At 40.5% G+C, this 13614-nt stretch overlaps 1 protein-coding gene across 4 annotated transcripts in view; it reads right to left on the minus strand.

Moving 5' to 3' along the window:
* osbpl8 (oxysterol binding protein-like 8) overlaps positions 1 to 13614 on the minus strand; it is a 91928-nt gene that overhangs the window by 38163 nt on the left and 40151 nt on the right. For 2 of the 4 annotated variants that reach the window (XM_040144287.1, XM_040144278.1), the window contains exons 3-4: positions 2743 to 2779; positions 729 to 899 (exon numbers count right to left, since the gene is read on the minus strand). In XM_040144287.1, the coding sequence (XP_040000221.1) occupies positions 729 to 899; positions 2743 to 2779 (208 nt within the window). The remainder of the gene's footprint in view (positions 1 to 728; positions 900 to 2742; positions 2780 to 13614) is intronic. The other 2 variants (XM_040144294.1, XM_040144304.1) reach the window with 1 other exon arrangement.

Here is a 13614-nt window from a genome sequence, read left to right on the forward strand (position 1 = left end):
TCTGCAGGAAGTGTTATCTTTAATTGACAGTAGCTCCACACTGAGAGAAGGAACGGCAAAATAAAACACATCTGTCTTATTCTCTTCAAACAGGGAACTCAGTGTGGGTGTTTATTGTGTCACTGTGGAAATACACATTTTGCTGTAATTACCATGACATCAGTTGGAGTTTCCATGAAGACCGAACAGCAAATTAACAGCGCAAATGGTAGCAGACAGGGAGCGTTCTCACTAAAATGTTATTAAATATACTTATACAACAGGAAGATTAGAAATGCAGGCCTGTCTCTTATCTTAGCCAGTCTCATATAGAGGCCTGGATCTTCGAGTTGTGGTAAACAAAGGCCCCGGGCACTATTTCTAAATTTAAAGCTCGTTTTTTTTTTACCACAATGCTTTATTTTTCCTTCATAATAAGAAATTTCCATCATCTGGAAATCAGAAATATGGACTATAAAAAGAGTATGAATGTGGTGTGAGTTCAGGTAACAAAAGGCAGAATTTTACAGGGTAAGTTATTTATTAGGATGTCAAACAATAGTACAAGTCCTGTTTGAATAAGGTTTAAGCCAGGAACATATTTTCCACTACAAGTAATCTACAGAGCTCATTTCAAACTTTAAACTTAACAGGGCAAACTATGACACAAGTTTACATCAGCAATTTCACACCTGGCCCACTTGCGGTAAAAAGTGCGGCCTAAGAACTGAGACTGCGGCCGAACTTACCGTGGCTGTAGCTGACCCCCGGGCTGAGGGTTGAAGGCGTGGCAACATGCTCCCTGTTGGGCGTTTGGAGGCCTGCCTCCTTCTCCCGCTCTTTGTCCCGCTCCTTCACCTGGCGCTGGCTCATCCTGCCTGGGGTCAGAAGGACGGTGTCATCACTGCACACTACAGCAGCTGGACACGGAGAGACAGGGCCAGGGAAAAGACAAGGAGGGAGAGGTGAAGACAGATCGGAAGGGAGATGAGCGACAGATCAGACATGTGGCCATCTTACTCCAGTTCACAGAACATCTACTGACAGCCCTCCTGTGGTCCAGCCTTTGGTTTCATGACACATTGTGATGACTTAAATACTATTTGTTTTCATCCAAGTCTCATGATTGGAAAAGAGGTTTTTTTCGTGAGTGCTTATAACCTCAACATGCATGTCTGTCCCCTACCAGTCCACCTTGTTTACCTGGTGCTCATGAAATACACACAGGCATGTTTTTAGCGAGCAATGTGAGTTGGCACAGGACCAAAACAAATGTATGTAATTAAAACACAAGTTTCATCTTTGTTTAACAAGACACTTCAACATTTTGTTATGTGGTAGCTTCTAATGGCACTCCATATTTCAAATATCAAATCAGGCATAGCCAGAACATGAACCGTTTCTCACAAGTGGAGACAGATGAGCTATTCACAGTACCAGTCTGCTGTTACTCTCAGTCACTGGCAGTATGACAGCCTCCTCCTCAGACTGGATCAAGGAGAACTAATGAAATCTTCTTTATCTGTCTTTTTTCAATAATACTAGTGCATTCAAGAGAAGATGTACTGTAGATCCGTGGTTTCCAAACATTTCTGTCTCATGCACCCTCACAGCTGTGAGATGAGCTTAAGGAGACTTCATCAACATGACCTGGAAACGTTCCCAACAGTTTTATTTCATTTCATATTCAAGTGGATGTTTTTTACACTACTCACTTTATACAACTGCTTGTTGTTACAATAATGTTTTCAAACAAGACACAGGTATCTTGGACTTTGCAATGTTTAGGCTTGGTCGGTGAGCTCAGTGAAATTCGTATTATAGGTTATTGTGACTATAAATGTTCTCAAGATCAGCTGTAAAAACCAATTTGTGTGTTCATTTTCCTCCTACACAAAACATATATGGTTTGTATATTTTTTGACAAACCGTTTTTCATTTCGGTACGCCCTGGCAACTGCAGAAGCACCGCCTGTGGTACACGTACCGCTGTGTACATCAGTTCTGTAGATGTACTCCGATGTAAATGTTGTGAAAGGAATTCATGTAAACGTAAAGCACTTTGTTTTTCACACTCTCTTTGCGTAACCTCACCCTTGTTGATATTTACACAGTCCCTTTTTTCTCTCTTTGCAGGTTAACAAAGGTTGATTTACAACCACAAACTCTGGAATTATTATTGAACATCACTTTACAAGCTCAAAATCTCTTTGCCCCTCACCTGAGCCCATACGCTAACTCGCAGCGGTGAGTTTAAAGGTTCAATCTCCAAAGCAGCAGTGAGAAAATGGTTGGTAAAACACTCAAGGGAAGGTTGTACGTGTTTTTTAAGGAGGCAGCAGTGCTACAGACATACAACAAAGGAAGCACCGTGCAAAATTAATGTCGAAGTAACTGTATGCAAATTTTGCTCCGTGACAAACTGCAGTCAATGGTTTATTGATGAGGGTGGACCTTTGCCGGAGAACATAAGGTGCTGGTATAGCACCTGGAATAACTATAAGGAGCCTAAGAGCAGTTTAAATACACAATGCCATGGCAAAATAAACACATTCAAAAGAACATTTGTCAGAGGAAATTACAGAAAATGGGTGCATTACTGTTAACTTTTTGCCCTGCTTGAAACACACACACACACACACACACACACACACACACACACACACTCCCTTATGTTTTAGCGGCCCCTGAATACCAGCCCTGACCCTTCCCCTGACTGTGTGCACTGCCCTTAGCTCTTCCTCTGAAATGTCACTGGCTTACCGGAGGTGGCATGGTGCTCTCTCAACTCTGCATGGTGCTAGCGAGGGAAAAGGGTGGAGACAGAAAAAGAAAAGTGCAAGAGGAAGAAAAAGGTAACAGAAGGTAGAAAGAGAGAGAACGAGACAGAAAGTGAGAGGGATTGAAAAAGTGTATCAGAGATTTTGGATAAAGATTAAGGGGGGGGGGGACATGTCCATCATGTGTTGTTGACCAGATGTTGGCAGTGGTAGGTTTGCGTGCAGCAGGGTTGGCGATAGTGGGCAGCATCAGCAACAGCAGCAGCATTGGGAGAAGCCGCAGCCACACAGGACGACAACAAATAGTAAAAAAAGAGGAGACAAGAGATAGAAAACAAAAGAAAAAAAACAGACGTTAGTTCAACCAAAATGCAAACAGAGGACACAACTTGACACAAAAGTGGCAACAGACTGTGGCAATGGGAGGGAATGAGGACCGAGGACTGGGTAATACAAGAGGAATAAATAAACTGCTGTTACCACACAGCGCACACACGTAATACACCTGTTTACTTGTGACATGACAATTACTCTTACTAAAGCTTTAATTATAGACTCTTTCAGTGTTTCATTTAGTACTGCAACCAACAATCACTGTAAATCGTTTTGCTCAAAAAGTGTCAGAGAACAACAGTAAAAAAAAATTCTTTGTTCTATCCAACCAGCGGCTCAAAACCTACATATATATGCAGTTTACAATCAGCAGTTATGACAGAGAAAGCATCAAATGAAGCAGGTAACTCAAAATGTCTGGTGTTTTGGCTTGAAACAGATGTTGATGGACTTTCAGTCAAACGACTTGATTCATCAAGAAACTGCTTCAGCTCTACTTCAATCACAAATAAAAAACTGATTTACTTGTGATTTTACTCAAACGTAAAAACTATTACATTGTCCAATTTGTAAATCGAGAGTTCCATTTTCTTTGTCTGTCTTTAAATGATGAACTAATAGTTGATTACTATCAGGGAACTGCTGAATCAAATCTATAAAGATTGAAATGATATACTTTTCCTGCTTGTATTTAGTTAGTTTATTATTATTACATTACATTATTACAGCTCTTACAAGATAATGCAATGTGCATTTCAAGTATCCATTTCAATTTCAAGTTTTTGTCTTATTAAAGATGTGTTAGCAGTGTGCCACCTAATTATGAAATTACATCCCATTCACACAGCAGCAACAGTGGCTGTGAAGGGCCAGATGTTGAGTTCGGGCCACACACAAGACTCCCTCCACCTGTTCCTGTGCGCAGCTGAGGGCAGAAACACTTAACAGCTGGCCAAAAAATAAACAGTCTCTGATTGGGTTTTCTCACCATGGCTATCCTCTACTCTGCAAGAAATACATCAGCAGCAGTTCAGCAGCAACTGCACTGCTTCTGTTCAGTCACGCCCACCCCCAAAACTCAGACACACAATGTCAACGCGCCGCAACATTCTCCCCATCTCTCCGTCCTCCAGACGATACTTGGCTCTCATACAAGTTTACGTGGAACTGCCCATTTAACAAGATCCTAGCTTATACGTGATGGCGATCCGTAAGGCTGCAGGACAGGGTGGAAGACTGACGTCACAGTTATACCTAGAACGAGGAAGGACGCCCTAATCCCCCCTCAGACGAAACACAACCACGAGCTGTTCAGTAAGGAGAAAGACAAAGAAAACAATGCCGGCGATTGGATATTGCTCAGGTAATCAGGAAGTGGCAATCAAATCGCTAAGTTGTGATTGGTTAGAACCCTTAGAGCCACTGGCTGAGAGGATAGACGCCACTAAGAGCTGCTTACAGCAATAAGGTGACCAGATTGGGAAACTGTCACTGAACGTCAGAGGTCAATTAACGGGGCTTTGTGGAGGCACCAACAGAGTGGTTTTCTAATTTAATCTTGGCTTAGCCCATTGTGTCGCAGCGGGAAAGCAGCTACACTTTGGCCCCTCCATCTGAGTTGGAAAACACTGACTAACAGTCACGGGGGCATGCGGGTTAGAGGGGTTTGTGACGGGAAGGCTGGGAGGATGCCTTGACAGTTCTTCACAAGTAGTCCAGGGACTGAAATCAACAATCTCGTGTTCACACACCGGCTTTTCCAACCTGTATGACAATGCTGCCATTCTGAGTGTAATTCCAAAATAAGCCATCTTTCCTCAGTCACCGTCTGTTTAGCCTGCATGCTCTCTATAAAAGCCTTACCTGATGGTTAGTGCAGATGAGTGGGTGGGATGGGAAGAGACTAACAGTGAGACAAAGGGCTGTGAATAACCCTCAAGTGTCACTATCGAAAAGTATAAACTGTGACAGACAGCCTGAGGAGTTTTATTGGTTCAGTGTAATGAGAGCACACTGAGGGATCACTAACATGTGGCAGGCCTATATTAGCATTTGAAAAGCTTTCTTGACTGTAAATTGACAATCAAGCAGTGGAGGCTGGTGCGTGAGGGGTAGCTCTATATGCATGAGAGACCGACCGACGGGCTGATAACAAGTGGCTTCCGTTTGACTAATTCAGTACTTGCAGACACGTCCATGACAACTGTTTGTTTTATGTTTTACAAAACCTGAAAGTATTAGTAGTACGGTTCCTTTTTTGTCTCTGGTTAATGGCAGGAAGGCCCAGCCCCCTCTCGCTCTGATCACAGATTTTTAATAAGTAGCTCAGCCAATCAACTGCAAGACATCACAATGATAGGAAACGACAAATCTTTTATCATTGGGTTAATGTCATTATCATTTTGTTTTATTCATTTCAAGTGAACTAATCTTAAAAATTATAATGAAACACGAAACATATTAGCTTATTAGCACGTTGCAGCATACACTGTTTGATGGGTCACACTTCTTCTTCTTCTAAGTAGACATACAAGATGGAAACGTGCTGCGTTTCTTCCAACACATATTAAGCAAAGTCACAGTTGTTTCCTCTGAAAGTGATGGAAAAAATGGTGACCACGATGAAGGTTAGTGTCCAACTCAAAGGTGGGTTCAACAGGGGCAGACAAAGCTGTAAGGTCTTGGACCCAGATGAAGAAGAGACTCTTCAGAGTGACGGACTCTTACTGGAACACAAATCTAAATAGAAATGGCTTCTGGTGTGACTCAACAGTTGTTGATTGGACTTAACAGATTTTCTTCAGTTCAGTGAAATGAACTTAGCTGGCTCTATACTGTCACAACCCAGGAGCCAAGTTTGAACCAATTATTCAAGTTTAGTTCAATTAACACACGTTTCTAAGGAAGCAGGAGAACACGTATGTTTTTAAGTTGAACCAGCTTTACCAGTTGAACCCACGTTTTACAGTGTAGGTGTAAAGGAAAAGTGGTTTAAATGCAGGAAAATGCACCTTTGAGAAGTTCATTCACTTGCATTCAATTTAACTATATTGCACTGAATTTCATATACTACAGCTACATTTTATCCACCAACATGTCATTAAAATGTAAAATCACCATTAACTTCGCTACATTCACAGTATTTAAAAAAAAAAGCTTTTTCAGTTAAGCTGTGCTGACTTAAAATAGCGCGCACGTACAGACACACAGACACACAGACACACACAGACAGACACACACACACAGACACACACACACACACACACACACACACACACACACACACACACACAGACACACAGACACACAGACACACAGACACACACACACACACACACACACACACACACACACACACAGACACACAGACACACACACTGATTACAGATGCTGGGAAAGCTGACAGTCATGTTTGTTTTAGCAAAATTCTGGACGAAGTTTCATTCCCATTCCCGTTCACCTACTATTGCCCTGCCAATACTGCATTTTTAAGGCTGATACTGATGTTGATATTGGGGTGTTAAAAAAATGAAATATCGAATAATCATCCAATAGTATTTTTTGACATAACATAAACCAACAATCTTGATAAACATTCCTGACATTTTTTTTTTTTTTTTTTAAGAATTGTGAACAAGACACTAAAAATTGGCCGATATATTGGACTGGCCAATTTATCAGTCTAGCTGTAACATCTACCCATGAAAGCTGCCTGATATAACCACGTCGTTTGTCAAACAGTGAGCAGCTCCACCGAAGCAGCTGGGCTTTTAATACTTTACTAATACTGTACCAACTTTCCATGCAGCCTTTCTCTCAATCTGCTGGAAAACGTTGGGTGGTTGCAAACTTGCGGCTTAGTTGGAAAACAAATCAGAAATAAATCAGAATATCAGGGAAAAAAAATGACCCTTGGGACTTCAAAATGTTCATGATGACCTTTCTGAAAACTCTTTCTAGTAGAGAACAGCTCTTTAAAAATACGCACCTACATTGTTAAATGTCATTGTCAGTGATAATTGTTGGCACAGTAAACTAGCCAAGGTTTCTAAAGCTGTAGACAAATGAAAAATAGCTGGTGATATAATCCTGTTTTCAGATAGTCCCTGATATACTGTTGTTCAAAGCACAGGTCATATCAGGTAGTGTTTTCATTGAAGTGTAAACCACACAGCAGAGCAATCGGGGGGATCAGGATGTTAGCGAACAAGATCACAGATCTGCATGTGTGACAGTCAAACACAGAAAACAAGGCTGGACGTAGCAGGTACTGCTGTAGCATGGGACGGTGAGCAAACCTGAGCCTTTGATTAAGGCCAAGTCAGATGATTTGACTCAAATCAAATAGACTCACAGTGACCACTCACTCTTTTAGATCCAAAAGTAGTCTGTTCTACCATGTAGGAAAAACATAGATGGATACGGAATTTATTTAGTTCAGCCTCGACTGCAGATGTATTCATACAACTTTTCAAAGATTTTATTTCCTCTCTACCTCGGAACAGGTCGGCGTCACAGGAGGAAAGGAGGACAAATGGTAATATTTAGATTAAGAACCTTTGATGCGTGAATGAGTCAAACGTGTAAGCGTGTATCATTGCGTGCAGGTCAGACAACCTTCTGTAGATTGGCAGTGTTATTAATAAAAACAGAACTACGTCACAGTCATTTCAAGGTGTAGTGCGCCTGCCCTGTCTTTTAAGGCAAGGTGACACTTTGCTGTCTGAGTTTGGGGGTCTTTTTGTCTGCCTTTTATCTTGTTTTCAGACCAAGCTAGCGGCCTGCTGTGTCGACGAGATGACATACAAGGGCAGTGGAGGAGATGCTCTGAACCAAAACCAAAACAATTACAGAGATGTCTGAAACACAGACATAAAGCAAAGGCACAGAGAGGAACAATGGTGCAAAGCCATCTGAGTTTTTTTTTCTTTTCATTTTGAGAGAAGATGGTTTTGTGGGCCACTTGGGGGGGGTTTCATTTTTTTTTATATCTATATTGTCCCTTCTTTACTTGAGTGTTTGGCACTTTGCAAATCAGCTGAAAAAACCATGTAATTCATTTTGTTTTTACAGTATATTTTTCACTATATATTACAAGCTGCAGTGCCCATGAAACTGACAGTCTGATCTGTTTTTAACCAGAAGTGAGAGACTTTCGTTAAGGCCCAGTCACAGGAAAATTCATCTGTGCATCTTCACAAAGTATGTGGGTCTAGAAGCACGGTGACGTGAGGACTGAACGCAGAACTAGTTAGTGAACAACTGCAGCAAACCAACGCTAACACACTAGCAAGCCCGTTACATGCTGGTGTTAATCAGTCAAAGTTGCTCGCAGAGCTTCTTATTTTCTGTTTACTCCCCAATGACATTGTATGGATTAGGATTGTACACCATTCATTCAATAAAGAGTTAGTGAAAAGGGTAAAAAGCCCTCCGAGCTAACGGCTTTCCGAAGTGCTAACAAGCTCGTTAGCTTGGTTGCTAATGCGACAATATTTTCACACAGTTTTACAAACACCTACTGGTAACCCTCAACTCCCGTCTCATAAGAGAACCTAACCATGCTTCTTCTGTGAAGTAGTTCATGTTCTGGACAGTGCATCACAGCTAATAAGCTAAGATTGATGGGTTTCGGAGCGACGTCATTAGTGAGAAGCGTGCGGAGTCAGGGGGCAGAAAATGACCTAAAATGAGCTTTTTGAAGAGCTCAACATGGAAAGGTGTTTTTGTGCCTACAACTGCACGAATCACATAAGGATTGAGTGGAAATGTTCACTCTCTCAAGAGAGATACCGTCTGTTAGCTCAGAGTGTATAATTAGCTATTAGCTCCGGCGGTCTGGTCAGAGCTGGGGATTTTATGAAGGCGGTGGATTGTTTTGGACTGAACCTGCAGAAATACACAGTTTTAAGGTCAGACACTTCACACTGTTACTCTGTGTTCACTGCTGATCCTGAGTGGCTGATCAATGATACTGATTAAATCCTGTATTGACGCAGTTTATCAGGAGTGAAGCTCTGTCTGTTTACACTTCAATCATCTCTGACTTGTTGGTGGCATGTGGATTAAAAAAAGTTATGCAATGCAACGATGAGTGTCAGATACAAATTAATTTCTAAACAGCGAGCTTATTTCAAAATATTAAAGTTGTCCACATATAAGTGGTTATGTAATTGTGGAAACATGTTTTCCACCCCAGTGATGGGCGTGCATCCTGGATTGCTTGTAAAGTGTTTATATTTTCCTCCGTTTTGGACTCTCTGGCTCTCCATTCCCTTAAAGGTCAACACTGTTAAAACAGCTTGCTATTGGTCAAAGGTACAAATTCTGGGGTTAAAGTTCACCAAAGCTGAACTTCATGATAATCGCGATTCCATTGATATGAACTGATTTTGTCGCAAAATTTTGCAGTATTAAATACCTGCGTCACCTGCCCTTTGTACTGAGCAGCTGCCAGGTGTGAAACTCAAATTTGGTAGAAAATATATTTTACATTTTTTTAGGTTCAACTGCTTCGCTTGAACTGGTGTGTCATTTCCTCATCCATTTCCACACTTACATGTACCCACTGCATTCCCAACTCCTGCCTACACGAGTTAGGTACAGTATATTCCTTTACTGAAACACATGCCGTAACAGAAATGATCCCCATCTCCTCCGGAGCTTTCAAAACTCCACAGGAAACACAGCCTTAAACACAGCATGCGCTCTCTGGCCCTGAAAAGATGAGGAGTGTTTACGCAGGATAAAATGCCATGACATATTACATAATGTTTAAACATCACTCGCAGCAGATTTCTGACCCAGTTTCTTTTTAGTAGCAGGGAAAGAAGAGATAATGACAACAACTTTTTTTTCTTTTCTATATCTGAAGGTTACCTCTTGCCATTTATTCATCTTGGAATCAAAACACTATGTTATGAAGTCAAAACCTAAATGTTGGTCGAATACTGAATGGACTGTCCTGTGTATTCAAGCTAGAAATATTGAATACACAATATTCAATACACACGGTCTGTGTGTAAGCTGGTGTAGAGGTCATGAATACATTTTGTCATGAAAAAAGATCAGAGTATAAAGAGACTAAAAAAAGATAAAGGAAAGAATATGGAAAGAGAGAGAGACTCAGAGGGAAAGAGAGCCACATCTTTCTAGGTGCTACACAGCTGATGAACAGCTGAGTCATCACTGGGAGCTATTTGTTAAGCTCAGCCTAAGAAAGTACATTCATGGAAATCCAGTGACTGTGTGGTTACAGAAATAGCATTTTATTGGTTTGTTTAGTCTATCAGCTTGTTTTGTACATGCAAAGAAGTGTGAAATATGTTTTCATAGCTTCTGTACAGTTCTTGCGGTTACAGAAGGATAACAAATTAAAGTACAACCTAACATAAACCGTCTGAGTGAGGTGTTGTTCCAACACAAGCCTCCAGAACAGCTTCACTGCTAATTGCTACAAGCAGCACAACTTGGCACACGGTCAGGAAGAAGGTAGCATTTTTTAAAGATCAACTTTAATGACAAAAAAAATCATGTAATATCATCTCTACATAAACATATTGGTTTGTGCGGCATATTATCTTCTTATAAAGTTGATACAGTTAACAAAATAGCAAACAGTGTAGGGCTGGGCCATATGGACCAAAAATCATATCTTGGTATTTTTAGTCTGAATGGCGAGACACGGTATATATATCTCGATATTTTCTACTTAGTGGGCTAAATGTTCAGTTGAAAGTCAAAGCAACGTGTGAGATGTCACAAGAACTTTTATTAAAACAGACTGTGATCAAAATAAAAATAAAAGAGAGGGTTTCCTTCCCTGTTTGAAAATATACAGCTGCAAAACATGTATATGACAAATTATATAAATAAATATAAATAACGACAGGCCTCAATGAGAACGCTCCTGCAGTTGATTTCAACAAGAACAGACTGATTCAAATACAGTACAATTACAAGTCTTCCTGTCCTGCTTAACAAAACACACAGCTGTGCAAATAACAACAAAAAAAGACGGACAGAACAAAAATAAGAACAATCCTACCCTGTTTGAAAATATACAGCTGCACAATATATCTTAAAAGTTGATATACCGCCCAGTGGCTTATTTACACTTTGAGTAGACACAGAGTAATGTTAGCAATCATTTGAAATCACATTTCTAGCCACATCCCACATGTAGCGTTAAGTATAACATTCACTCGTCTTTTAGCTCTGGTTTGCTCTCCACAAACACCTGGGGAAAATGTTTGGCCCTTTAGCTGCTAAATACTCCACCATGTTCACTTACTAGCTGCTAACTTTGTCTGTCTGCTGTTTGGTGCAGGGCAGGTAACTCTGAACTTTTTAGCTGAAAACACAACACAAGACTGCTGAGAGTGCTGAAAGTGAACCAAAAGTTACGGGCTGTAAAACCAAAACAATGAGCTGAAAGACACTAAAGTGATGAACCGATCGATGATTCTCTGTGCGTTTGTTACCACATTACACACCACTGTTAATATAAAAATATTGACTAGAACAGCTTAATATAAAAAATATATTTGTCTACAGTCAACACATGACAATTCATTCCAGCTAATGTAACCTATGAAGAAATTCATCTTTAATATGCAGTGTCACTTTTTGTCTGTGTGGCAATGACCCACGTCTCCCTGGAGCTCAATGAAGGACAATTTACAGCGTGTAACAAAAATGCCCCTGAACTCCTCCGAGATAAATTGATGAAAACAATACTGACTAACTGCTCAACATGTTACCGTAACACGTTGACTTGGTATTGTATTGTTATTGGGCTTGTACCCTGGGAGTGAATGTGCAGCCACTTAGGTTAATAAGCAAGTCTCCTGCCTACCACACACTATAATGAAGTTTCTCGCAGCAGCTGTTGTGACACTGGATTAATCAGCATTGTTTATAAAGCCTGGCTGAGAGCTTTGTTATTTCTGAGGCTAATGACTGCTGCATGTGTGTGAGGTAATATACAGTAAACTGTTGGTCTCTACTGAGGGGTAAATCATCATCTACTATGGTTAGAGCATTTCAAAGAGGTTCAAAGTTTGTTCAAAGTCCGAACATTTTCCCTCATAAAAATACCTCATGCCCTTTACAAAGTTCCAAGGACACAAATTTCCATAATTCATGACACATATAGTCAGTCTAAAGTAAATACTTGAAACTGTACACTCTACCAAAACCCAGAGGTTGTGAGTAAAGTGAAAACAACTCCCTTTGTAGTTTCCCGGAGGCCCAGAGCACACGCTGGTATCTTGTTTCACTCTCTGTGCCTGGTCTGTGCCCGCCTCAATTAAGCAACCTGATACAAGCTAGGTCTTGTAAGAAGGTCCTGATCGAGAGTTTTTTATGCCCAGATGCTAATCCAGTAAGTAGCAACGGACTCTCACTCGAGGGACTAGTTCTCTAAAGGGGAGAATCAACGAATACTAGTGTATGGGAGAGTGTGGATTCTATTCAGTCTTATCTCTTGCAGTAGGACGCATTAATTGAAAGCTCCTGACATCAAAACAAGAATGCACTAGCTTCAGCTGGTGGCACGACAGCGACGGGGAGAGGAGAGTAGAATTACAGCACACGTTAGAATTAAACTGACCCGAGTTCAGCTCACAACAAATGAACTGAAAGCTAATGTCATGTTTCAGTGGCAAGAGCAGTGTCCAGCAATGTTTTACTATCTGATTATTAAGACTGGAAACAACTGTAAAATATTACAAAGTACTGTAAGCTGCCAAGTACCAAAAGATACCTTTTGATGTCCTGATTTTAAAAAAAAATTCTTCTTAGCCAAGATCCTGTACAGCTTTTAAGATAATATCTAACACTGATCAGCAGTTTTGGTTTGGTTTGTTTGGGAAATGAAAGAATTCTGAAGATAAACACAAAAATATATACACAAGAAATGGAAAAAGAATTTTGAAATTGCTTCATTGATATAAACTCTCTTTCCATTTCTTGTGTTTATATTTTTGTGTTTATCTTCTGTAAAACTGTTTTGACATTGTGTCGTTGGTATAAACAGTTTTACATCAGTTAACCTTGTCAGTCTAAATGCATCTAGACAAAGGATGCACTAGTATAACCAGTATCAGGCTACTTCAGCTGCTACCACTGCCTTCCCTCAGCCGAACACTGGAATGGGCAGTGTAGAGATGATCAGTCCATCTTATTTAGACTTTCACTAGTGGCTGTACTCAAAGAGAGAGAGGAAAAAAAAAAAAAAACACTCAAGAAGCTTGACAAATGGCTTCATGCAGTTCTCTCCAAAGTCATCCCTGACACATGGAGCACCAAAGCACCAACATACAACAGAATGCAAGTGGGTCGAAAGCGATCCATGCTGAAAGATTATGCAGATTGTTCTACTTTAGTTAAGGTTCAGGTTTGTGTGTTGTAAGTGACGAGACATAAAAATAAGTGATTGTTTTAAAATACACTGATAAACTCATATCAAATGAAAAAAAAAAATTGTGCAATACTCAAGGCGTTGGTAGAAAAATAAAGA

This window comes from Xiphias gladius, chromosome 2 (assembly GCF_016859285.1).
Source record: "Xiphias gladius isolate SHS-SW01 ecotype Sanya breed wild chromosome 2, ASM1685928v1, whole genome shotgun sequence".
NCBI classification, from domain to species: Eukaryota; Metazoa; Chordata; class Actinopteri; order Istiophoriformes; family Xiphiidae; genus Xiphias; species Xiphias gladius.